Raw genomic sequence first — 24,415 nt, forward strand, 5'->3', positions numbered from 1 at the left:
GCTGCTGGGACAGGAACACATGGATAGACACGTGGTCCTCCACATCCATGGGTTATGGTGTGCTTAGGGAATAGCATGGAAACAGTGATGGGGTTGACTGTGGAGAGCTGCACTGCACGTGCTGGGATGGTTCCCCAGGAAAGTGCACTGTATGTGGCTTGGTGGCAGGCACAGCTTATGCAAGCACTGCAGATTGCAACCCTCCCACAGTGTGTGTCTGATTTAGTACTGTTGTGTACACTGGACCCCTCCAGCCCCGCCGTGACGGGCAGCTCTGCGCAGTGGACTACTTGCAAAACTTTAATACAAAAATGTACACTTCTAAGTCTATAATGCCTCTGTACAGTGTGGATGGGATACCTCTTGAATGATTTCTTGACCCTTTGAACATCAACATAAATGATGAAAAGAATTTTGAAGAACAAGACAAGTATTGATAAACTTATGCTATAAATGGTCTTGTGCTGTCAGTGGTCCTGTAATTTCTCTCATGCTCAAGACCTTATTCCATGCATGAAGAGTCATCTTAATATTGTTCTCTTTTATCACTACTCTTTGTAAGTAGAGATAGCCCCTTGAGAAAATCCAACAAGGGAAAAAAGCAGTACAAATGCTGAAACCAGTGCAATGAAACAATAAATTGGTGTAAATATGAAGAGAATCAGAACTAGAAGGCCAATTGCTATTGCTGAAATTTTTTTACTCTTAAGATTAAAAAGCCCCACAGTCTCTTTCTTTAAGAAAGACAGGTAAAGATTTTGGGTTTGAGGTATTTGTACTGAAAGAAAGAACATTCAAATTTTGCAACTCTGATGACACCTGTCCAGATTTCCAGGACTGAGACAACTCATCTGGGAAACATTCTATGTGGTGTGTTGCAGCCCATGTCAAGTTCTTTAAGTCTTAGCCATGCTTTACAAAGACAACAGCATTCCTAACTCCAAGCCTGTTGCCATCAGGTCTGCATTTCTCCTACCTGTTTGTGAGGATAGACATTAATGTGGCACTTGATACATTCTTGTCCCATGTTAGCCCAGGAGTTTCCACTCATCCATTTTCTCTTGCATTTGGGGCACTTATATTCACCAAAGCAGCGTTTCTTGCCCTGGTATGGTGTCAGGCCTTCTCCTTTTGGACGAGCCTACAAAACAAAGGGAAATAGCAATGAATGACTGAAAATGGGTGGGTGTGTGTAGTAGAGAAATAAACATTTTTTTAATTAGGAAACTTTGGACAGAAGACACTGGAGGCAAGTATGAAGGACATGTCCCTTTAATGAAGAGTTCATATGTTGAAGCTAGAGTTTAACAGTTCTGAGAGTGGTTTCTGTAAGAAGTATTCAAAAGTTCAAGAAAACATAATACTTGTTAGTGACACTGAGTGTTTGGAAATATACCCTTTCATTTTTTGAATAAATAGTTTTAATATTAGTTTCATTATGATAAAATCATCTTTATTGAGTATTTATCACTAGAAATATATATATCATCAGGAGGAGTAGCTCATTAGTAATAAAGTACTACTTTTTTACTAGAAATTCCAGTTTAGAAATCTAGTCTATTTTCCCTTAAAAACCTGTAGTTAAGAAGACTTTTAATACTTCTGCTTTTCACAGCCTATATGTTATCATATGGGAGTGCACAAACTGGGATTGAGTAAGAAGGAAAGACACTCTGACTAGTGGAAATAATAACTTTCATTAACTTCATCTGGTTTCTGGCTCCTGGTAAATGGTTTCACTATTTCTGCCTTTTGAAGGAAACAGGAAAGGATTCTCAAATGGTGTGTTGTGATGTCTGAATGTTAAATGTCCCTTAAAGAAAAGCCTTCTGATCTAGGGAAGCCAGTCGAGTTGACAATGACCATACACAAATACCAGGTTTATTTTTTGTACATGCATTCACTCACTAAAACTGTGTGTTGTGCTTAACAAAATATGGTGCGGTATGTGAAGATGAGGGTGTTGCATCCAGCTGTGCTAGGATAGCTGTAAAGATGATGTTTTCCCAGAGTCCCTAGCAGGTGTGGAAACACTGTCCATGTCACTGTGTTTAGTTTGTTGCTGCCTAGAGGGAGATACTTTGCCTGTATAGTGGCAGTGCACTATGATCACCTAGCAAAGGGTTCTTTGTCACTTACTTCCATGTCAGGCCTAAGCAGCTTTTCTTTTTTAAGGCTTCCAGATAAAGTTTACAAAAGTGAAATGAGCCATCATGCTGGGAAGGCATTTGTTTTTGTTTTGGGAGTTTGTACGATTTCTCAGTGTGTAGGTCCAAATTGCTTTCTATGTGAAAACACGGGTTGCACAAGCAGGTGGTTGGCAGAAGACCTGAGCTTGGCAGGAGCTCTGAGGCTCGGGCTCCAGTGGCTGATGGAGATGATGAACACTGTGTTACCTCCTGGGCCGCATGTGGGAGCAAGAAGGGAAAGGAACATTGAGTGCGCTCTCCCCCGCATGCTGTGGGTGGAAGAGCTGGGGACACCAAACCTACTCTAGCCCTTTTTTTCTTCCTGCAGTGTCAGTAAACAGCATTCTCTGGGGTTTTTTCTGCTTACTCCTCAGCATAGCAATATTCTTTAGAAGATTGTATCAGTAGCAACCTCCATTACAAAAAGGCAAACTTCTATAGTAATTTGCTTCTGACAAGCCACTCTAAATATTCTGGCTGACAACAAAGATAAAGCTGACCAGGACACACATATTTACAGGAGTATAGCACAGAGGAAAAAATAGTGCATTGATATAGTGAGAAACATTCAGACTTCCAGAACTAAGTGAGTGCTGGCAGGCACTCAGGGTGTAGCTCTCTGACCCATGGTGTCCTTTGATAAGAATGAGAGATTGCAACTGAATATGTAGTGCAGGAAAATGTCAATTTATGGAGACATCCTTATTCTGGGTACTTAATTTGGTTCTGCCTCTGAGGAGCTCATAGCACAACTCAGTATAAGAAGCAGCCACTTGCTCTCTTCATTTAGAAATTCTTATGGAATTGAACAGAAACCCTGTGTCCAGAGAGCTCCTGTGTTTTAGAGACCTGCCCTCTCCTCCTGAGGCATCACAGATTGTTTTATTTGCAGTTTCTATGGAGGGGGATGGGGGGTGTTATTGAATGGAAGACATATTATTTTTGATTCTCTGATTAAGTCCCCCTCTATGTAAACTCATCCTACAGCCAGACTTGAAAATGCAGCTCAGTGCCCCTACCAAGGAGTGCTCCTTTCAGAAAATGTGCAGTTCATAGGGTTCATTATTTCCAAAAGAAATAGCACTGACTTTGGAGACAGAGTGCATCTTGGAAGTCTTGTAAATGTTTACAAAGAGTATTTGAACATAACACTCCCACAGCAATATGTTATGTCGGTCCTAAAGATCATTTAAACATCAGACTCCCACAGCAATGTGCTGTGCCAGCCACAATTCCCAGATGGGAAACTTTCAGAGACGGCCACTTGGGCGGGCCAGTGACTGTGGCTTTGTCCAGGTCACATACGTGACTTCAGAGACACCAGTGCCCTGAAACTCTGCCCTCACAAATGCACAGGGAGCACTGAAGATAATGATCTGTGGAGTCCTCTGTGTGTACAGCTAGGCATCAGAAATGGAGGCTTTCAATCCAGATTAAAAGCTGCTTCTAAAATCTGGCTTCTCCAACTTTCTTGGTAAATCAGCAGCAGAACCAGGAAAAGAATGTAGGAGGCCTGACTCTGTTGGTTATTTCCTGTTATAATTGCTAGACTAAACTTTTGATTTATTTTTATTTTAACTTTTTGACTGTCACAGCTCCCTCCTCAGTCAGTGACTCTAATTAGTTTGTTGGCAAAGTTACAACAATCTCTGTAGGTGTTTTGCCATTCTGCTTTATGGATGTTTACACGTTTCCCTAATAGATATTATTTTTCTTCCTATATCTTCAGTTTCCCAAGCTGTGCCCCACAGGGAATTTAGACTTACAAACAAGCAAGCTCATTTTCTCTAGTGGGAAACATCATTAGGAAGCACTGACAGCAGTGAAGGCAAGCCTCCAACTCCCTCCACCCTGCAGAACCAAGCAAAATGGGTATTTGACAGCATTTGGTAGAAGGCAAAATCTGAGTGCGATACACTAATGGCCTGGGAGATCTGAGGCTGGGTATTCTGGTTTGTTTGTTGTTGGGGGTTTTTTGTAGCTGTTGGGTTGTTTTTTTTCTTGATTTTTTTTTTTTTTTTTTTTAAATTCAAAGTGTCTGGCTCCAGCAGGAGCACAGCTGAATTGCATAAACATTTCCAAGAAACAGCCTGCTCCTTGGCACAGAAGCAGCCAGCCCTGCCCACAGGGTGCTCGAGCACCCGGTCACTCTGCAGCTGAGGTATCTCAGTGCTCGTTCAGCTGGAGGGCAAGAACTATTTTCACCAGAGGTTTTTTCCTAACTAAATGCCAAAAGAGACCAAGAAGACACTTTGTGTCGTTTTATATTAACCTAAAAATCTTTACAGTAAAAGTACTCTCCTATTCTCTCTCCCCTCCAGCTCCATTTGAATGGTGGTTAATAATAGGCTTTGGTTGATGTTTAGATCCTGCAATTCCTGTACTGAGCATTCTCTTCTTACTCTGTTTGCAGATAGAGATTTATTTATTTATTTATGTGCAAAGTTAATCTGGAAAGTTATGCTCCTTTTCATAATGGTACAATATTTTGTTGTAACCATATTAAAATACACTGTCCCATTGCCTGTAGGCCCAGGTAAATCTTTGACCTGGTTTCAATCCTTGGCTGCAAAAACTTGGTGTGTCTGCATTTGGATGTTTCAAGGATTTACTGCATCCTGGACAGGATCAAATCCAAACAGATTTTGCTATGAGAACCAGAAACTAGACATTGCATGAAGTATGTCTCAATGTCAAGATCTAGGTATTAGAGAGTTTTATGATGTTTTGATTTGGACAAGCACTGACACAACTGCCATCACCTTTGCAGGTGTACCTAGTCAGTGTGTGTGTGTTTGCCTTGGCTGGAAATAACTAGTGTACAAAGCCAGTGAATTTTGTGTGGCACAGTAACAAAAATTACCTCAATATTCCATCCCTCACTGACACCCAGCTGTCTCTATTTTTCATCTTCTTTCTTTCTTGAGCCAAAACCACAAATTGGCCATCATAAGATTTTAAAAGTGTTTAAGTTGAGCTTTTCTGCTGGTAACTGGCCAGTCCAGCTCTCTGTCAACCTATCAGAGAATGCATCTCTTGAGGGATCTGCCAAATCACTCGGCAATGACGTACATAATAAAGGACTCTCTGCTTTCCCTAAACAATTCCCTCAAAGTATCAGTTTGCAGAGTCAGCAAAAACAAAACATGCCCCCCTCCCCCAACATGCCCTGCTTAAAACTAGATTCATTATAAAAAACTGAGTTTCCTCAAAGGAAAATGCAGAGACACAATTGAATGCTTTTCTTCCCCTCATCTCCCCCCAAGTTTGTTTTACACAGCTGAAAGGGCTCTGTACAGCACAGGAAAAGATGAAATCAGCCTAACATTGGTAGGCGGATCCCCTTCACAGGACAACTCTGAGGGTCTGCTTGTAAGCATGCTTCATCAAATGAACAGAAAAGGGTAACAGCAAACAACAGCTTGATGCACTGACTGGCTCCTGAGTGGTTTGTGGGAGTCAGAGGGTCAGAGATCTGTTTTGAAATGTGAACACTCCAACACTCTCAACTGAAAGTCAGCACAACTGGGAGATGGCATTAAAAATGCCCTATTACTGTTATTGTGTACTGCTGTACATGCCTATCATATCTTTCAATAAAGAGGTGATAATGAATCCCCAAGAGGTTCAATTAGAAAATTAAAAGTATAAGGACTGATACAGTGTACTGGGTGTTGTGGCATTCCAGTCCTGAGGCTGCAGCAAGTTGCAGAGTGTTGGGACATTCACAGAAGTGCTCTGACCTGTCTCAGCTCTGTGCATGCTGTGTAAAGAATGAGGACACACTTGCATACTTATGCTGAAATGGCACATAAAAGGGAATCTTTGGATTGGTCAACTTTTTTTTTCCCTTTTTCCTGCCTCACTTTTGTGCTTCTCTAAATCTTGAGTGTCAACAGAATACAGAGGCAGATAGGTGATGTGTTGAGGAATGACACTGCTGATGTCTGACACCGAAGACTTCTGAGGTATTGATTTAAACCAAGAGGCACTACATCTTTAATTTGTATATGCAATATAGAAAGAGCATCTAGGGGATACAGAAACAATACTAATGCTTTTTCGGCTTTGTCTTTAGTTTAATTTGTGTATTAGTGATATAATGAGAAGTCTTGATACAGGTTTGTTAAGGGAAAAAAAATGCATAATGCTCAGAAAGGCTCTTCACTACAGCATTACTATTTAAATAGAAAATTCTATGTGTTTTGCTGAACAATAGGAATTATGGAACTTCTAGTTGTATTGGATATTTCAAATTAAAGATTTATGATAGATAAAATTATATCTGAGCAAGACATGGCTGAAAAGTAAAGAAAACTTAAGCTTGTTTGTGTAGCTTAAAAGAGGAGGCCAGTATGTGTTTTATTGGACTGGGATTTTCTTAGGTGACTTCTCTGTGGCATGGCTTAGGGCTACTTCAGCCTCTGACTGGGGAGTCTACTGTATGGTTTTCCCATCTCTGCATCCACAGAAACTGACATTTAATTGAGTTGAGTTGAAGCTCATTGGTTGTTGCTGATCTGAAACCTTTTGTCACAGATGTGCCACTGAGGTCCCAAATAATGAAGCTGTTACAGTCAGGTAAAGTGTACTTTACTCAATTTCCCAGGAGCAGAATTTTAAAGAAACCATGCAAATTTGTGCAGTGTGCAGTACAAACCAGCATTGTTTTTTATTTTTCTTGAAGAAACACCCTATTTCTGCTGTTCCAAACATTTTCACTCCCCAAGTCCTAATTTTTGGGAGGATTTAAAAGCATATTGATTAAGCTGTGTCAATGAAATTTTACAGGTTAATTTTTATATGAGAGAACCCAATGTAGTCTTGAGTATGTACTTCTTGGTTACTTTGAAAAACCAGTTTTGTCAATAGTGTGGTGTATGTTGACTGTGATTTTGATCTAGTTTCCACAAAGGTAAACCAAGAGAAAGGTCTAGCAGTTTGTTACTAAGAACACATATATAGTTTCTGGTGATGATTAAATCAATAGGCATAGTTGTCATGGACATGTTGATCATAGTCTAGAAATCCAAGAATCTGGCTTGGCAAATATTCCAACAGTTAAATCAATATCTGGTTTCACAGATTTTTCAGAGTCCTAGCCATGCTGTCAGGAGGAAAGATATGATGTCATTACTATGCTAAGTTAGTTTGAAGCTGAATAGTTGCTAATTGGCAATTCTGCAATTATCTGATGTGTCAATTACCCAACAGAGAGGTTGATAGTATGGGTTTTCTTTGCCAGTCCTATTCATCATTCCACAGCTAATATAGATATAGGAAACATGTAAACACTCAGTACCATCCAGTCTGAGTAAACAAATCTGTTCATGAATAGCATGCTGCTTTCACAGGCCTCTGTCCAGATTAAAAAGACATATTGATGCAAGCAAACAGTAGAAGACAAAAGTATTTGGTAGAATGGTAACATGGTGATGGGACAGGTGTTGGACTTCCAGCACCTGGATTGAGTATAGAGCCTTAGATTTTCTCTCTGTGTTCAGATTGTATCTCAGCTCTTCATCTGCACTGGGGAAAGATTCTTTTGCTGTTTCCTGCTACTTCTGCAGTTCTTGTGGCATTGAATAAATCTCTTTGGGCTACCTATGGTAATGTAGCTTGTGTAGCATAATGGAACCTTGACCTTCATCTCACTTACATAAGTGCTATTATGAAAAAAACAAGCAAATAGCACTCAAATTCTTTCAGTCAATCCTTTTCATAGAAGAACATTTGAGTGCACACTGTATTGCATAGAAACCTATTGTCCCTATAGTGGAGCCTTAATAGAAGGGTAAACTCCCCTTGCATTTACAAGTCTACATAATCTCAGATATACTTCTGCATTTCCTGAAGGTTCACATGAATTTTCCAGGTATGCTTATATATTTAGTATATCATGTGTCATATACAGGGCAACAGGCAGGCATCAAACATTCAATGCGTTTGGTAGATTTTCAGAGCCACAGAACTCTGCCAACCGTACCCAAATCTTTTGTTAAGGAAAACTTCAAATAATTATCTTGGTTGACTGTATTTCCAGGATTTATTTTACCTGCACATGCTACTCTTTGTTTGTTGAATGACCATGAAAGAGCTCCCACATGGGCTATCTATCCTTGTGGCCAAACACAGCTTTAATATGCTTGTTCCTGTAGGACCCTGAAAACAGTGAAATTACTTGGGCATATAAATAGCTGCCCAGTGAATCTTCTTTTGAAAGTATTGCATAACTCTGTCAAACCCAAAACCTAAAGTTTTAAGAATAGGTCCTTATGCATGTGAAGGTAACCATTAAAATCTGAACTAAGTATTAAATTGGGCAACAAAGCAAGCAAACTGAAAAAAAATTTGCTTAGGAAATTGCATAGTGAAAACTGTTTTCAAGGTAATGGTTAATGCAGTACAAAGTAAAAAAGGGGGTGGGGCTAGAAAAAGTGGGAATGGAGTGTGCCTAAGCAAACCTGGGTCTTTGCTGTATAATTTAAGAACTGTATGACTTACAGAAAATAGGGATTTGCATATCAAATTAGGCATATGGAAGAGTTAAAATTATACTCGCCTGCTGGGATGCAGTCAGGCACTTCTTTTCAGCATTACGAGATCATATTCTTCCAAACAGCTTGAGATAAAAGGAAGTGGTCGAAATCTTTCCTTTCCCTTCTCTGATACAAAATTGGACATGCTGAATTAATTATGAAGAAACTAGGAATGTATTCATTTTAATAGTTTCCTGATGTTTGGACTCTTTTGTTCCTCTTCATCCGTTGCTTAGAACATACAATAGCAATACTCTCCTCCTCTCCCTCCCCCTCTGGTGGCACACTATATTTAATATGTTCATATTTATTTAGTAGTTGGAATCAGAGTTTTGGAGAAGGGAAAGTCAAACCCTTGCTATAATCAAGCATTACCTCTTCCAGGCTGAGGTCAAGACTCATATTTTTGGACTTGTTTAACTGGTTCACCTCAGATGCCTTCATGTGGATTTCACAATTCTCCTAGGGCTAATGTGGCACAGCTGGGGCACTGATCTAGTGAGAAACTGACAGGTCTAAGGATTGTGATCTGTCCTTTACAAAGCAGTGGAGTAGTTCTGATAGACCCCCTGCCTCCCCACAGGTCATGAGACTGTTCAGAACAGGTGGGAAGGCAGATAGATGTCACTGAAGGCAATTCTATTCCAAATCTAACTGAGTAGCAGGTGTTTTTGGAGCCAAATTCAACAACTTGGAAGTTGCTTTCTGCTTCATTGCTGTTCTGAGATATGTTTATGCAAAGTTTCTACCTGAAGAAAAGATGTGGCTTAAATTATGATAATGAGATAAAGCTGCAGATCTCCAGTTGATTCTATGATGGTTTTTCTGTCCTTATTAAGTGTCCAGGTAAAGAAGCTTCATGGGAGGGCTAGGGTCCAGACATGGACATAGAAATGTCCAGGCTAGACTGGGTACACTCCTATTTGGTCAAAGCATATTTTCAAGTGTATTTGGATCAGAGAATTAATTTTCCAATTCATGGGGTGACCATAGAGTTTATATTGCTTTTTTTTGTGTGCTACAGCTGAGAATCTGAGGCTTTTCTCTCCTCCAAGTATATGCAAAATAATAGTCTTGTCCTTACTATTAGAACTGTTTGAAAGATACACTGGAAATTAAATTGCACACATGGCAATTTCCAAAACATTTAGTACTTGCTCTTCATGAACTCCTGTACCTTAATCTTATACTGGGTGCAGCTTGATATAACTTTGGTGTCAATTTACAGAGGGGAGTAGAGAAAACACCTGTATTCAAGAGCTCTGTAGATGTTGAGAGGTGAGAGGTTTCTCTGCTGCTTGAGTGGCACTGTAAAATCCTGCTGTATGACAAGCCATAGCTTTTGGTGCCTTTATCCTTTTGTAAATCTAGACCTGTTGTGGCTTTCCTACAAGCCAAATATCTGCTGTGCTAGGCATGCTGAAAGTACTTGGGAAGGGACTTGAATGTATCAGTGATGCTAAGAAGAAATGTCAACCTGGGAATCTGCTGCTTTCACTTGTTCTTTAGAAACACAGTGTGTTGATGTCCTAGGATGTCAGGGGAGATAATTGCTTTATATTAAGGTACTTCTTTATTGGAGGTGTAGTAGTTTTAGGACTTGGATGATGCTAACAAGGATATTACAATGAATAAGAATTTTATTCCAATTAGTACCTTTGATGTTCATGTATCTAAAAATAGCATTAATTTCTTGCTTAGTTTTTAAATGAGACTGCATCACACCGAAATATTGTCATTCCCATACTCACAGTTTATAGCCCACAAGTTTAAACTCATACAAGAGATGCTTTAATATTATTACTGAAGAAATTTTATTACTTAATTAATTTAAAAAAATTAAGAACTATGTGCAGTTTATATGCAGTTTCCTGCATAGTCATTGTCCTCAGCTGACAGTGACCAAAGGATGAGTGCCTTGTACTCTACAGGCTGGGCAAAGGGTGTGCAGGGGAAAGAATTGCACTGGGAGGTGGGGAGGAGAAGGAGGTGGCAAAGCAGAGAATATTTTAATTCAATGCAGTATGAAATGCAGCCTCAGCAACTTACTACTGAGGAAATGGCTTATTTTGCTCTGATTTTTTTAATGTTGCTTGTTGCACCCTCTAGACCAGCACACTTTTTTTTGTTCCATTCATATGTGTATGAATTATTATACTGCTGGATTTCTTTTAGCCTGAATTATAAATGCTTTTGCTCATGTAAAGGTTTTATCTCTTCAAAACAACTCTTGGAAAGGAAAGGAAATATTGTCAAGATGATAAGGGCAACTTTCAGGGGAAAGGATGTTTCTAGGAGAACTCAGCCTTCTTCCTTCCTTCTGTTCTGAAAGGGACAGGATCTCTTTCAACTACGCACTAAATCCTTAAGGCTTCAAGATCTGGCTCATGGCATATCCCACACACTGCATGAGAATAGGTACAACTAGAGTAAGAAAATTCCAGCAGGAGAGTGCAGAATCATGAGAGTAATGTGATCTTGTGGTTAAGGCACAGGACTGGGCCTCTGCAAGCCCAGGGTTTCATTCCTGGCTTGACTACAGGATCTTTCTGTTGGTTTGTGCCCAAGTTACTTGATCTCTTCATGTCTGAATTTTCATCTGGAGTATGGGCAGTGCTAGTGTACCTCACATTCTGAGAATTTAATCAGCATTTGTTACTACAAAAGTGAGCAGTATGCATGACTCTTGTTTGAACAAGGACTACTACAGGCATGTCACTGGTAACGCTGGCCTCACCCCTTTGAGCCATTTTTTATCAAGTCTCTGCTTTTGGATGTTTTTGTTCACTTTGTTTTCTCTACAACCTGACTGGTTAAAGCAGTGAGAACTGTAATTTTCCATTATCTGCTTGTGGTATCTCGATTGATACATTATTTTAAAAAAACAAGCAACATAAGGTAAGACAAGTACCTACAGAGTTGTAAGGGTTTCCTAAGAAATTGTTTATGCAAAAGATGAAGCTTGGGCCCTCTCAGAAAGCTTCTCCCCTGTTACAAATGCAGCATAAGGACCACCTGCCTCTGCAACCTGCCCCACCCCACAGCAGCACAGTGGTGCAGGCTCCCAGGACACCAGCACACAGGGCAAGCTGTGGCCTGTCCTCCTCCAAGATGAAATACACAGCAGGAGTGTCATTGCTTCTGGCTGGAATGAACCCTTTGCTTGAACTATTAAGAAACAGGGAAAGGAAATAAAGACCAGATGAGCAACCACCTTCCTTTTCTCCACCTCAGCCTCCTTCCCTCCACCTTCCTTCCCCCCTGCCATGCTGCCTATGAGATGACACACAAAAACACCAGTTGAGTCAGCCTGCTTTAAATTACAGCATTCTTTCTGAGCCTGGAAAAAGACATGCTATGCATAGCCCAAAAATGAAACATGATTTCAGATGCTGATATGTACACTGCATAAATGTGAAGGGGACTTTTTTTCTGTCCTAGTATTCTTTCCTCTAGAAATACTGTGCCAGGCCATACATGAGTATATTGAATAGAAGAAAGTCTCAGAAACCCACCCTTTCTGCCCAGAGCAGCCATGTGTTTGTTCATCTACTTCAAGAGCCACCAAATCCCAGCTACCTGACTTGGTTCATGCGTATGACACTGCTTGAGTGCTTCTTGCTTGTTCTGGCCAGCATGTACAGGAACCCCCAGACAGCTTTCTTCTACAGTAGGCTTGTTCTCCCTGCTGTGGAAGAGCAAGCTTTTAACATCTTAACTGTGAAGTGCATCAGAAAGTCCCAGTGTTTTAAATACAGCCATGGGATTGCAGTGAAAGCTCATGGGCATACACAACCATACTTCTAGTTGACCCATGTAGTGTTTTAAGATCTTGGAGGATTTCACTGAAATTCTCATGAAAACAAGCTGAAGCAAACTGGTTCCCTCTGTAATGCCTTTCTTAATCACATGCAGAAAATATGTAGTACCTTGAAGGTGAGGAAGGAGGGAGTGAAACCAGTAAGCAGACTGAGAATACTAACAGGCATGTGAAGGGTAAGAGAACAACATTGGTAGTGTTGGGTGAAAAGCACTTCTCACATCAGAGTTCTTGCTAGAAGGAACAGGGAGAGTGGTGTCTAGGAGGTGGCTGTTACACAACAATAGGGAATAAAATTTATAGGCTTTTCAACTGTTCAGATTTTGCCTTCTTTTATTTAACTGACACTTCGTCTTTTCATAACTAATGATTTTGTTGTTCTATTCAGTCAAAAAATAAGCCATAAGGATGTTTATCTGAAACTTCCTGGGAAACAAAAAGGTCATAGGTTAACTCAGGCCATGGATGTTGTGTGAGTTTTTGAGAGAAATAAAATCTTTTCTGTGTTGAAATAGGAAACTCATATCTGACTCATCAGGCTGCCTGCCTGTACTATAAGTCTGTCTTTTGAACAGTGGTGTTTTAGGCCCATTCTGTATAAGATAGTCATTGCTGTTACACATTTTGGTTTTGACCAGAATATAGTAAGAAAACTGAAACAGAATGGGAACTATCTAAACAAGTGAGCTGTAAGCACCATTTCCTTTCATGCAAGTAGATGCCATTTCTATTCCAGATTTTTTTTTATTACTGCTTTGCCTGGTCCTTCTTCAAAAAGCAAAATTAATCAACCATTTGCAATCTTCACAATATGTTTGTCCAGTGGCACCAATGGCACTTCCTACGTTTTAGACTTTATTGTCAAAGACACTCACAGCATTTCCTTATCATGGATGCCTAAAGTCTCACTTCCTGAAAGGCAACACTTTGTTGCCTGTGTATACAGCAGTAGCTGTCACCATAGGACACACTTCACCATAATCTCAAACTGGACAGCTTGGAGCATATTATGTTGGCAGTACCCAGACCTGTTGCTAGCAGCTGAACCAAAACAGGAGAGTGGCCTGAGGCCAACTGGTAGTTCCATGTTTTTCAACATGAACTGGCTTATGAACATGCCTTACACAGTAAATCTTTCTACCCATAGGAAGAAATTTTTCAGGAAAAAACAAGCCAGCATCAGACCCCACTACCAAGTTAGGTATCTCTTTTACTAGTGAATAACCCAGTGCACCACAAAGCACATGGGAAGGACAGCTGTTCAACTACTCTACATGACTAGGAACAGTTTTTTCCTGAGGTTCTAGCTCTATTTTAGAAATTCATCAGCCTGTTCAAAATATCTGATCCCACTTTTGTACTTTTATAGCAGATAGTTTCAATATCCACAGGCCAGTGAAGTGAAAAGCTCATTATTAAACAATAGAAAGGAAGAACACAAGTTCTAATTGAAATCTCATGGGACCAGAGGATCCACCAAAGGGCTGTAGGGCACAGAAGGCATGGCATGGGAACACATTTGTGACCAAGGCCATCTTCAGTATTTCTTAAATCTAAGGCACTCTTCTTGACACAGTGAATAGCCCACAGGAAAGTATCTTTACAGTGCTGTCTCACTGTTGTTTGCTAAGAAACTATTCATTTTTAAAAAGGTGTTGTGCAAGAAGCATCTGGTGTTAAATGCTTGTCATGCTGTTTGCTGCAGAGGATGATTGGAGAGGTTGGATGAAGATTTGGGGAAGGGAGATGTGCAGTTCTTTATGCCTTTTGCTACTGCTTCCACTTTCCTGTTTCATCCTGATACTCTTTCAACTCACAGATGCTAGTCTAAGGATAGATTCATGCCTGCTGTGCTTCCAGGGATGTATTACAAGTGAATTTGCCTTGATCTTGAAGGGGGGGAAAAAAATTTAAACCATTGAGAAAACCTTATCAGGAGTCCTTGATTTTGTTTTTCATATTAAGGTACTCCTCTCTGTTATGTTGGATAATCTCACACTGGACAGCTTCAGTAGTATTACTGATTTAAGAAAAAAAAAATCAAGAAGGAGTGATAAACTAGAACATGAACAAAAACAAGTCAGCAACACCTGATGTATAATAAGGTCTCTGAATGTTATTTTTCTGAACCAAGGAGTATTGTTTAAGGGGGTGCTCTTCTCCTAAGCTGTGGATTCAGACTCTTGTGAGGAGATTGGCGCAACAGCAAAAGTCTTCTAGCCCCTTGATTTATTTTTTTTCAGTCTTCCCAAGGACCAGTTAATTTTGTGTTTTGGGGGGATGTGCAGTTCAGTGTGTGCCTGGTGAGAGGCTCATTGTCCTCCTCAGGCTCAAAGCAAACCCTTGATTTTGGAAAGGCAACAAAAGAGGTGGCTGCTCCTGGTTTCCGGCGGCCCCGGCGCAGCTGGCTCTTTGTGCACTGGCTCACTGGGGCATAATGAGGAGGGCTGGGGAGGAGGAAGCTGCCCCAGGTGTGCCACCAGGCCGGGGACTCGGCGGGGACAGTGGCCCGGCTGTGCGCGCACGTCTCCCCACACACAGCTCCTGTGTTCGGCCTCGGCGCGGCCTTCAAGGGCCTCCTTGTCACGGCACAAACAGCAGCGTCGCGCAGCCTCCCTCGTGCGCTGCATCCTGGCCCCGACTGCCCGGAATAATCCCCTTTCTCAGCCCTAATGCCACAGCAGAAATGTCATCCTTATTCTGCAGTGCTGGCATTTGTCAACTTGGTGGGTACAAAGAAAGCATTCATGGAACAGGAGACAGGCACAGGGCCCCAGGAAAAGCCCTTGGAGGGGACAGAAAATGGGCTTCTGTCAAACTTTGAACTCTACAGGAGCTGCTGTTTGTCTTCAGGTCTGGCAGAACTGGAGAAAGGGCTGGCTTGTGTTGACCACGTCTTCAGCTGGGGTTGTGGGGCAAGTTCAGGTTTAGTTTTTAGGACAGCTGACTTGCAACAAATGGCCTTTCTTCTGGGGCAGTGCCATCTTTAGCAATTTTACAATCTACTCTGCTCAGCTCTGTTCACTCTTGGACAAAATTAAACCTACAAGAAATGGATTTCTCTTCACACTTTACACATAGATGCAGCTATTTTCATATCAGATACTTTTGTCTCCTGTGCAACACTTAGAATTAAAAGGTTCTTGCCAGCCCTAGGGGACAGCTTGAGCTTTCCAAAAGGTGCCAGTGAGAGGCAGCAATACAAAGAAGGGGAAGCCTGCTCTTCCTTAGATATCCTAGTAAACCCTGAAGTATGCTGAGGGACAGTAGACATTTCCACTGGTGACAAGTACATCAACAACAACCAAGGTTAGAGATAGAGCCCTTTAGACAGTTTGCTCAATGAGACAGCAGACTCCTCACAAACAGCATTGGTTCCTCTTGCCCTTGCTGTTGAGTTAAAGTACATGGCTCAGGACAGCATGATGTAACCAAGAATATTCCACTTTATTGAAAACAGATCCACAGGTTTTGTAAATATCATATTACCCACTATCTGAACACAAGAACTGAGCTCACTTAAAACTCTCTGTACTTGGGGCGATGAACAGAGGTTATTAACCCTGGAGTATTTTTGTTATGCAGACAGCTGCAGTGCAGGTCTTGGAAGGCTTGATTTCAGGCAATCTTAGTTTTCTATTTTAAATTGTCCTCTAATGAGACTGTTAAAACATACCTCACTGAAGAAGTTGCTGTGTTTTAGTGAAAAGTTAAACTAATTTTGTCGGCCATTAAAAACATGTCCTGGGCTATTTCCCACTTGTTCCCGTTACAGAGCACTCTAAAATTATACGGTACACCTGCTGGTATGGAAATGCACCTTTGGGGTGGAGACCACTTCCAGCCTGTGCTTTGCCTTTTGCTACCTCTTCACAGTAATAAATCTGTGTCAAAGTTCTGGGGTACACTCAGTTGGTCTTCAGGAAGAAAAGCTACCAAATAGCTTCCAATATGTGAGGTATTAGGAAAGACAATGAGGTTTGAATTGAGTTTTGAGAGACTGAAACAATTTCATCATAATACATAATTACTTTAAATGTGGAGTTAATGACAGCAGCAATAGGAAAAGGACACAGAAAGAGAAGAATAATTATTAGGCATTTAACTTCCATGGGTAAACAGAAACAAGAGTATGTGTTATGTATATTTAGCATGAGGCATACAATTCACTCAGCAAATATAGGTAATTTCCCTTATAATGGTGAATGTTACAGTTCACTTGGATATAATGTTGCTAGAGGACTCATCTGTAAAGCTCCATACTAAATATTGATAGCTAATGGACATGGACAGAGAGATTGGGACAGTAGGATAGTGCCTCAGGTGATCCTTTCCTAAATGTTGGAGTAGACAAGCCAGCTTGGAGGAGGAATTGTGTTCTAAGGCATTCCAATTACTCCTTGAAAATAAAAGGAAGAAATAGATGTCAAGCATGTCACTGTTAATCCCTTCTGATGGTTGTGGGGGTGCTTAGGTTGTACAACAAGATGCTACAGCTGTTGGACAGGGCTGTGGGCAGCACATTCTGTGCTGCCAGGATGCAATCAGTGAAATATGTGCAAGAAATTACTTTAGAGACTGCCCACCACCCATTTCTTTTTAAGCATGTGGTTCTGCACATGAAATTGGGATATAAACAGGAAGAGCCTCCTCATTCTTCTTCTTTTTATCTGAATAAGCAGTATAAAAGGAATTTCTCTATCTGTGGATAAGTGCCTTATTCCTAAATCATCTCTTGGGACTTGAGTTTAAAGAGTATAAACTAAAGTCATGCTTTTAACATCAGTTAAGGAGTATTTAAAAATCCCTTACCTTGCTTGTTCTTTATTCCCCACCAGGTATAAAACAGTGGAACAGACACATGTCTGCTTAGAAATATGTCAAGAATGGGTAAAAAGAACTCTTCAGAGTGTGTGGACAGACAATTTAAAGTCTATAAAATTAATATTTATTAAACATAACCTGCAGTGAACAGACACAGTGAACTAAAATAAAAACATAACAGGAGAAGCTATGAAGGAGAGGGCTATAAGAAAACAGCATAGAATTACACATTCACTGTAATTTGCAGTGTAGCAAGGAAGTTTAGTGTTAATACCAAATAAACCTGCAGACACAGATGTGCCCAGCAGTCAGAAATTCATATCTGTGCTATCTCAGCAGCTTCTCCAAGTCAACATTGTTTCCTGCACTTTCACTATTTTTTAAAATATTCTTAAAGTATTTCAAATCAAAATAGTCATCTTCTCTAGAAGGGGAGTGGGACTACATTTTTTAAAGTTAAAATGGTAGTTGAGATGTTGTTTCAATGCTCTGCTTTTTTTTTATTTGTGAAATCGCAAAAAATTTGTTGTGTTGTATCCTGTGACATTAGTAAACTTAAGCATACTAGTACTTCTGAGAAAAACTTTAAGAACAGCCTCCAGAATTTATTTATTTGCCATCACTGATCATACAGTGTTATTCAGTTTAGGTTCATGGTCTAGTAGCTGGTTGAAAATATCAGGGTAGATGCATGTGAACTGGAATGGAGCTCATTTTTTACTATGCCTATCCTGTCCTTTTGTTGTTTTCCTCAGGCTTTATCAAATTATTCATCACAGTGCTATTTTATATTAAAGCTTTAAACATGTAGCTATTTCCTGTAAGTAGGGGTAGGTAGGGAAATACAAAAGCACTTACCTAAATGTTTTATTTTAAAAATTTGAGTCTCTAAATTGGGATTACCTCCCAAATAATTTCTCTCTATGACATCTTGCAGTTTGTGCCAGTTAAATGATCTGTTATGAGTAAATCTGTCCAACCAGAGGTGTTAAAAAAAGCTCCTGATATCAAAAAACTGTAACCACACAGGGACTATCTTTCAGTTCTCTTATGAGACTGCTGTTTCATTGCTTCACTTAGAGGAAATGAAGGTCAGCTGATTTACCTCACAGGTTGGCCTGAGACAGAGCATGTTGCTCCCTGTCAGTGTGAGAAATGTTCTAGAAATGCATGGTTTGACTTGGGAAAAGGGCAGCAGTGAATAACCAGCTTGAGTGGTACTTGGCAAGAAGGTTGTGATGACAGTATATTTTTGAAGGCACCGTGAAACAAAGAAATGTTCCCAAAAAGGACATATGCACAACAAATTCCAGGGCAGAACAACAGCTGCAAAAATCTTTTCTGCCTTTGAACTCTGCTTTTAAACTGAGCTGCTTTGTTTCACAGTGCCTGCAAACAACTGGAGCATTTCCAATGTCAGTATTCATACCTGTTAGTAGAAAAGTTGCAGCTATTTGCAGCCATCTCGGGGTGTAGGTGGATCTGCATTTACCAGCACTTTTGTAACCAGGGAGGAGAGCTATTTAAAGTTATTAGTTCAGATTTTACAAGTGTGATTTCTGCAGGCTGCACTGGCAGTGGGCAGCACTGCTGTGCAGGCAGAAGGGCTCCCCAGGGCTGGCTTGGTGCAGAAGGGTAGTGTGGGGGACACAAGATTAGGGTGCTGCTGTTAGGTACACATCTGTCACTGGGGTAACTTGCAGCTATCTGTCTGCCTGGACTGTAGGTCCTGACCTGTTCCTGGATATGCCCCCATGTGCCCTGGGGAGCAGAGAGAGGCCCTGCTTGCTGGGTGCTGCTGTCCCGCGGGCAGCCAGGCAGGAGCTCGCGCTGCAGCTTCTGCTCAGGTGACTGCTGTGGGCCGTGGCAGTCCCCAAGTGATCTCATAAAAGCTGGGTGGTCTGCCCCGGCTAACACAACCATAACTTGCAGATTTTTGCTTAGGATGTTGCTTTGGAAAACATTCTTGCTGTCTGTATTCTCTGGAAGCTGTTTTGGGACTCTGTTCAAGCATACATTTAACACTGCATGTGGAGAGCTATGCTGAAAATGTAAGGCAGCACTGTTACAGCAAAGTCAGGTTTGTAAACTTGCAGAAGAAATTGCTTTCAACCACAACTTAGCAATAGTCTGCTGAAGTGTGTGGGGCCAGTTTAGGATTTGCATTTCCCTCTTTCAAGCAATTAATTCAGCTAAAAGTAGATTATATTACAAGAGAAAACATGTAATGCCTCTTCTGTTAACCAGCATTATGGATGAACAAAGAACAGAAGTAAAATTGCACATGAGGCTCCTGCTCAGCAGTGAATTTTTCAAACTACAGTTCAAAACTTCTCCCTAGAAAAGCAGTGATCAAGATTGCCTGGATTTGATCCTGCAGTGCCTGTGTTGTGCACAATAACAGCTGTTCTGTCATGGCAGGGGGAAAGGGACAGCGTGGGGCTTCCAACAGCTGGGAGCAGGTTGTTTTAGTATTTGCACTAGTAAATAGGAAGGACAAAAGGAAAAAGTTGAATCTTGCCAGTAAAAGGGCATATAAATAATGGAGAACTTTTATTTTGTTGAAGAGATAGAGACTATTCACAAACCTGTTTGCTGCAATAAATAAATAAAAGCCTTAGAGCACTGAGTTTTGCACTAATTTGAATATGGCAATTCTCTTCAGACTATTCAGATAGAGACTAACAGCCCCACAAGCAAAGGATATTTTCATTCCCTTTAATGGACAGAGCCAAACAGCCCCTCAGACTGAAAACAAGGTAGAGTTTGCAGAACAAAGTAAGAACCCAAGGCATACTGATGTCCTGTGGCTGGCTTGACATTCCTGGACTAATGGTGTACTACCACAGAAAGATTTAGAGTAGGAGGAAAGGGCCTGTGACCATGCTGAGCAGTGTGAAAATGAACTTGCCTTTGCAACATCTCTACTGTCTGCACATTTGCTTTCCCTAAGCCAAGTGCTCAGTCATGTAAACAGGTACTAGAAAACAAACAAGCTCAGGTGTTAGCTGAACCAGAATTACCAGGTGACACTGTCTAAACCTAGAGCCAAAATCCCAGTATGCTGTGGTACCTGACTACAGAAGCAGCAAACTGAATGCCATTTCCTCCCATATTACATAAAATGTGCTTTTGGTCCCTTCCTAATAGGAATTTCAGTGTGCAGCAGCACATTTTGAAAAGGATATTCTGAAACCTTGTGTTGCAGAGCTGATGTCACAAAATAGACACCACACTTGTAGATGGTTGGAAATTTGGTGAGTTAAATGGAAGTAAAAAGTTTGTGTATTACATCTGAATGCGAATCAGCTTCTGAAATGCTGACTAGTGCTGAGGGCACGTATGACTTTGGTGCTCTGTTTCCCCTCAGCAGAAATGGTGTGAGCAATACAATCAGTTCTTCCAGCCTTGTCTACATGAACATCCTTCTTGATGATCAGCAGCCTGAAGTCAGTTGTCTTTCTGAACACAGGAGACTGAGATGAAATGACCATCATAGAGTCTGAATTCACTGGTAGTTAATTAACAGAATTCTCTATTTTCATGGCTTTTTATTTTCAGCTGTAACTTTCATGCTCTTCTGTATTATTTTCTTCTTTTCTTCTTTATTTCTTTTAGGATCAGTGTTAATGTTTAAAAACTTCAACAGTGGAGGAAAAACAGGATGTGTAAAATCTCCTCCAAGTTATTCATCTCTGTAGAAAAGCAGTGCTCTGTCATCTACAAATGAAGCTTTCTTTCCAGTTACACCTCTCCCTCCTCAGCACTCTTCTCCACGCTGACTGCTTGCTCTTTTTTGTCACATTATGATAAACAGACTCATCTCTGTGGAGCTCAGTGGTTAGTAATAACTCAGCCCCATGAGGCAGAAATATAACTTTATAGTCTGTGATCTGTCAGAAGTGGTGATATGTAGGATTGTACTGTAAGGAGTTGCAGGAAATGCGGCTTATGGACCTATTTATTAAAATCTATTGTAGAAACAGATGCACAAGCTGTAGCAATTAATGAAAAAAGTCACAGAAATCTGACTGTATACAACTTCCAAATTATTTTTAAACACAAAATTGCACTAGTAAACTGTTTTCAATTAAAGATTTACCAGTTCCATTTAAAAATGAGCAGGAGATCACAACAGAGTGTAGAAACTGCAAGAGATGGAACAATATTGCAGGTTGGCTCATGCTTTTCTGTATTTCAAACCAAAAAAATAGCATAGATGATGTTTTTAGTTTTACTTCTAACAGCTTTCTGGGAACTTGAAATTTGCCATTTTATCTCTTGCACAACATCAGAATTGCATTTGCTTTTCCACACTTGACTGGAAATAAAAATGCTCTTGACTGGTGGAAAAAGAGGTTCCCTTAAGTAGAGAGCAACCACAGACAAACATTAACTAATTTCAAACATGCTGCTTAATACATTGAAAGAGATCACAAGAGCTGAAGTGTTCTGCATGCTGTGCAGATTCAAAGCTGGCAATAAGATATGCATCCTTTAGATTCACAGAAAGATGGAAGAAAGTATCCCATAAAGTTTGTTTTTCCAGTATAATCAGCTTAAAGACCAAAGCACTTCATCTCTCTCCCTTTCCTTTAATGCAGGGGAAATCTTGTTCTAAATAAGACTTCTAGTTTTTTAAATATATTGTAAACATATATATTGCAGTACATGTTTACTTGAACATAAGCTTAAAATGAGAACACAGTGTACTTGAGGCTTGTGGGAATCCTCAGTTCCTGAGTTGCCCTTGTTCCTAAATATAAAGGAAACTTTCCATTGAAAAGGTTTTTGCCCTGTGGTGACAAGTGCTCATCAAATTCTTGATGATACTAATAGGTGGGTACCCTCAGATAACATGGCCCAGTTAATGAAACAACTTGAAGATGAGGATTTTGTGGACCAGATCATCAGAGCTGTTTAGAATATCTCATGAACTTGGTACTGCTTGTTCTGCAGGATTACAGCATGTGATTCAGCCTGTAGTTCTGTTCTGTGGAACGCTACAGAACACAAGCTGACTCCTGAGTTGCTGGAGATGCATGCTGCACTATACTTGGATGCCTTCAGCTTCCTAGGAGCTGCAGGCATCACAGTCAGGTACACAGGACTGCACTTGAGCAGTAAAGCAGCCTCAGCAAAGAGGGGATAACTGCAGCATTTCAGAGAGACAGAAAAATGTTCCTTGAGAATTGGGACAAGCTACATTTGGGGAGTAATACCACAAGAGCCACAAAAGAGACTAAATTTGAGCAATCAATGTCCTAAAACATTGCCAAAAGCTCTGTCCTCTCACTGCCAGTGTAAGCTCTTGCTCTTGCTCACCTTCAAGCAGCTGATTTTCATCCCTGAATTCAATTCACCCCACTGAACGCAGGCTCACTGCATAGGAGTGACAGAGTTAGAGGCAGTGGAAACCAGCTTGTGCTCTGTGTGTCACACATAGACACATTGCTGGCATTTAAATGCAGCTTTTCTACCTAGTAAGTGCAAACACACAAATTCTGTAAGAGACCAGAGGGAAACTGATTCTTGTGGAATGTCACAGCACTGAGCTGGGAAAGGGGAACAAATATTGGAAGTGCTGTTCTTGTTAAAAAAGACTGAAACCATCCTAACACATCACTCTGGCTGTCTGGCACCTCTTCCTGGTGGAACAGCTCTATCTCATGGACAGTTATGTCAAATGCTAAAGAGGTGCAGGATGAAGAGAATGGATGTGTTGTTTCCTCGTTACTGGAATGGGGTCATCCATCAGTGCCATTCTAGTGGTTTCATTTGTGTCCTGGCTTGCACCCAAGCTGTACTGGGGCTCCTTCAGTTAGTTAAGGTAGGCTCCCTTAACTCTTGTATGACATAGATTGCTTGCTACAGGCAGAACCTTCCTTAAAGAACTGTATCTGTACTCCTGTGAATAAACTGTGTCTATGCTTCAGCCAGACAAGAGGTTGTCCAAGATGCTCACATAGGGAAGGAGTAAATTGATTTGAACTTTTGCCATACATTTAACCAACTCTTCCATAAATATTAACAGATTAAGCATGTACTGTGCTGTTTAAGTTGCTACTGCATAGTCCTAACTTTCCCCTTCCCCCTACCACTTCTGCCCTTCCAGTATCACGTTAATCAATTCTGCAGGCATCTGGGATCAAAAAGTACTGGCAGAAAAGGGACAAAAAGTTTTCCTATTATTACTGCTGAGCTAGAGGCTGGACCTGGGATTAAAAAAAAAAATCACATATTAATACTACTGGCTACAAAATGGCTAAATTCTTAGATTCTGCAGTAGAAATTCATTCAGCAAATCCATTTAAGGATTCATCTTCATCTCTTTTAAAATAAATATAACTTGAAAGTGTACACAAAATATATATTGCACTTTATGGAAAGGGGAGGAACAAGATTCTACCAATTTCAGGCATCTATCTTGTTAGTTTTAGGCTCAGCAGCATATCTTTAACAAGCTGGCAGGTAAGCATTCTTTGCTTATTCAGCCTATCCAAGCCATCTCCTAGTTTGTCTGTCTTTTAAGTTTAAAATGGTCAGCTTTGATTATTATTGTTGGTCTCTGCAGCTCACAGCAGATACATATATATTATTATTAATTTTGTTTCTGTTAGTTGGGTTGTGTTTTGATGTGAGGCCATTAGAGTGAAATTTTTTTCTACATAAACCCAAAAAGGCTGAAAAAATTGTAAAGGAACTTCACTGCTTGCTCTAAATGGAAATAAACTGACAGGGTCCAAAGTTTCTACAGATTTCTGTGACCTTAATGAAAGTTAGGCAGTACAGTTCCACACAGTAACCTAGAAATGAGTAAAGTGAGTAGTGTTCAGTATATAAGCAGGGTGTCAGGATTGACCAGTGAAGGGCTAGCAAAGCCCTCCTGTGTCCAGAGGCAAGGCCAGCCTCACCAAGCAGCCTGTGGAGAAAGGCTGGACACAGTCAGTGTGACAGCCCTGTCCCTCTGGGATACAGATCTGCTGGAAATAGCTGCCACTGAGTCTGGTTACCCTGCACAGGGCTCCTGACTCCACTGGTGC

At 40.6% G+C, this 24,415-nt stretch overlaps 1 protein-coding gene across 1 annotated transcript in view; it reads right to left on the reverse strand.

The window, feature by feature from the left end:
* ZCCHC24 (zinc finger CCHC-type containing 24) overlaps window positions 1-24,415 on the reverse strand; it is a 107,485-nt gene that overhangs the window by 14,373 nt on the left and 68,697 nt on the right. Inside the window, exon 3 of the mRNA XM_059477483.1 lies at window positions 977-1,141. Within this exon, the coding sequence (XP_059333466.1) occupies window positions 977-1,141 (165 nt within the window). The remainder of the gene's footprint in view (window positions 1-976; window positions 1,142-24,415) is intronic.

Source organism: Ammospiza nelsoni, chromosome 8, assembly GCF_027579445.1.
Source record: "Ammospiza nelsoni isolate bAmmNel1 chromosome 8, bAmmNel1.pri, whole genome shotgun sequence".
In the NCBI taxonomy this organism is placed as follows: Eukaryota; Metazoa; Chordata; class Aves; order Passeriformes; family Passerellidae; genus Ammospiza; species Ammospiza nelsoni.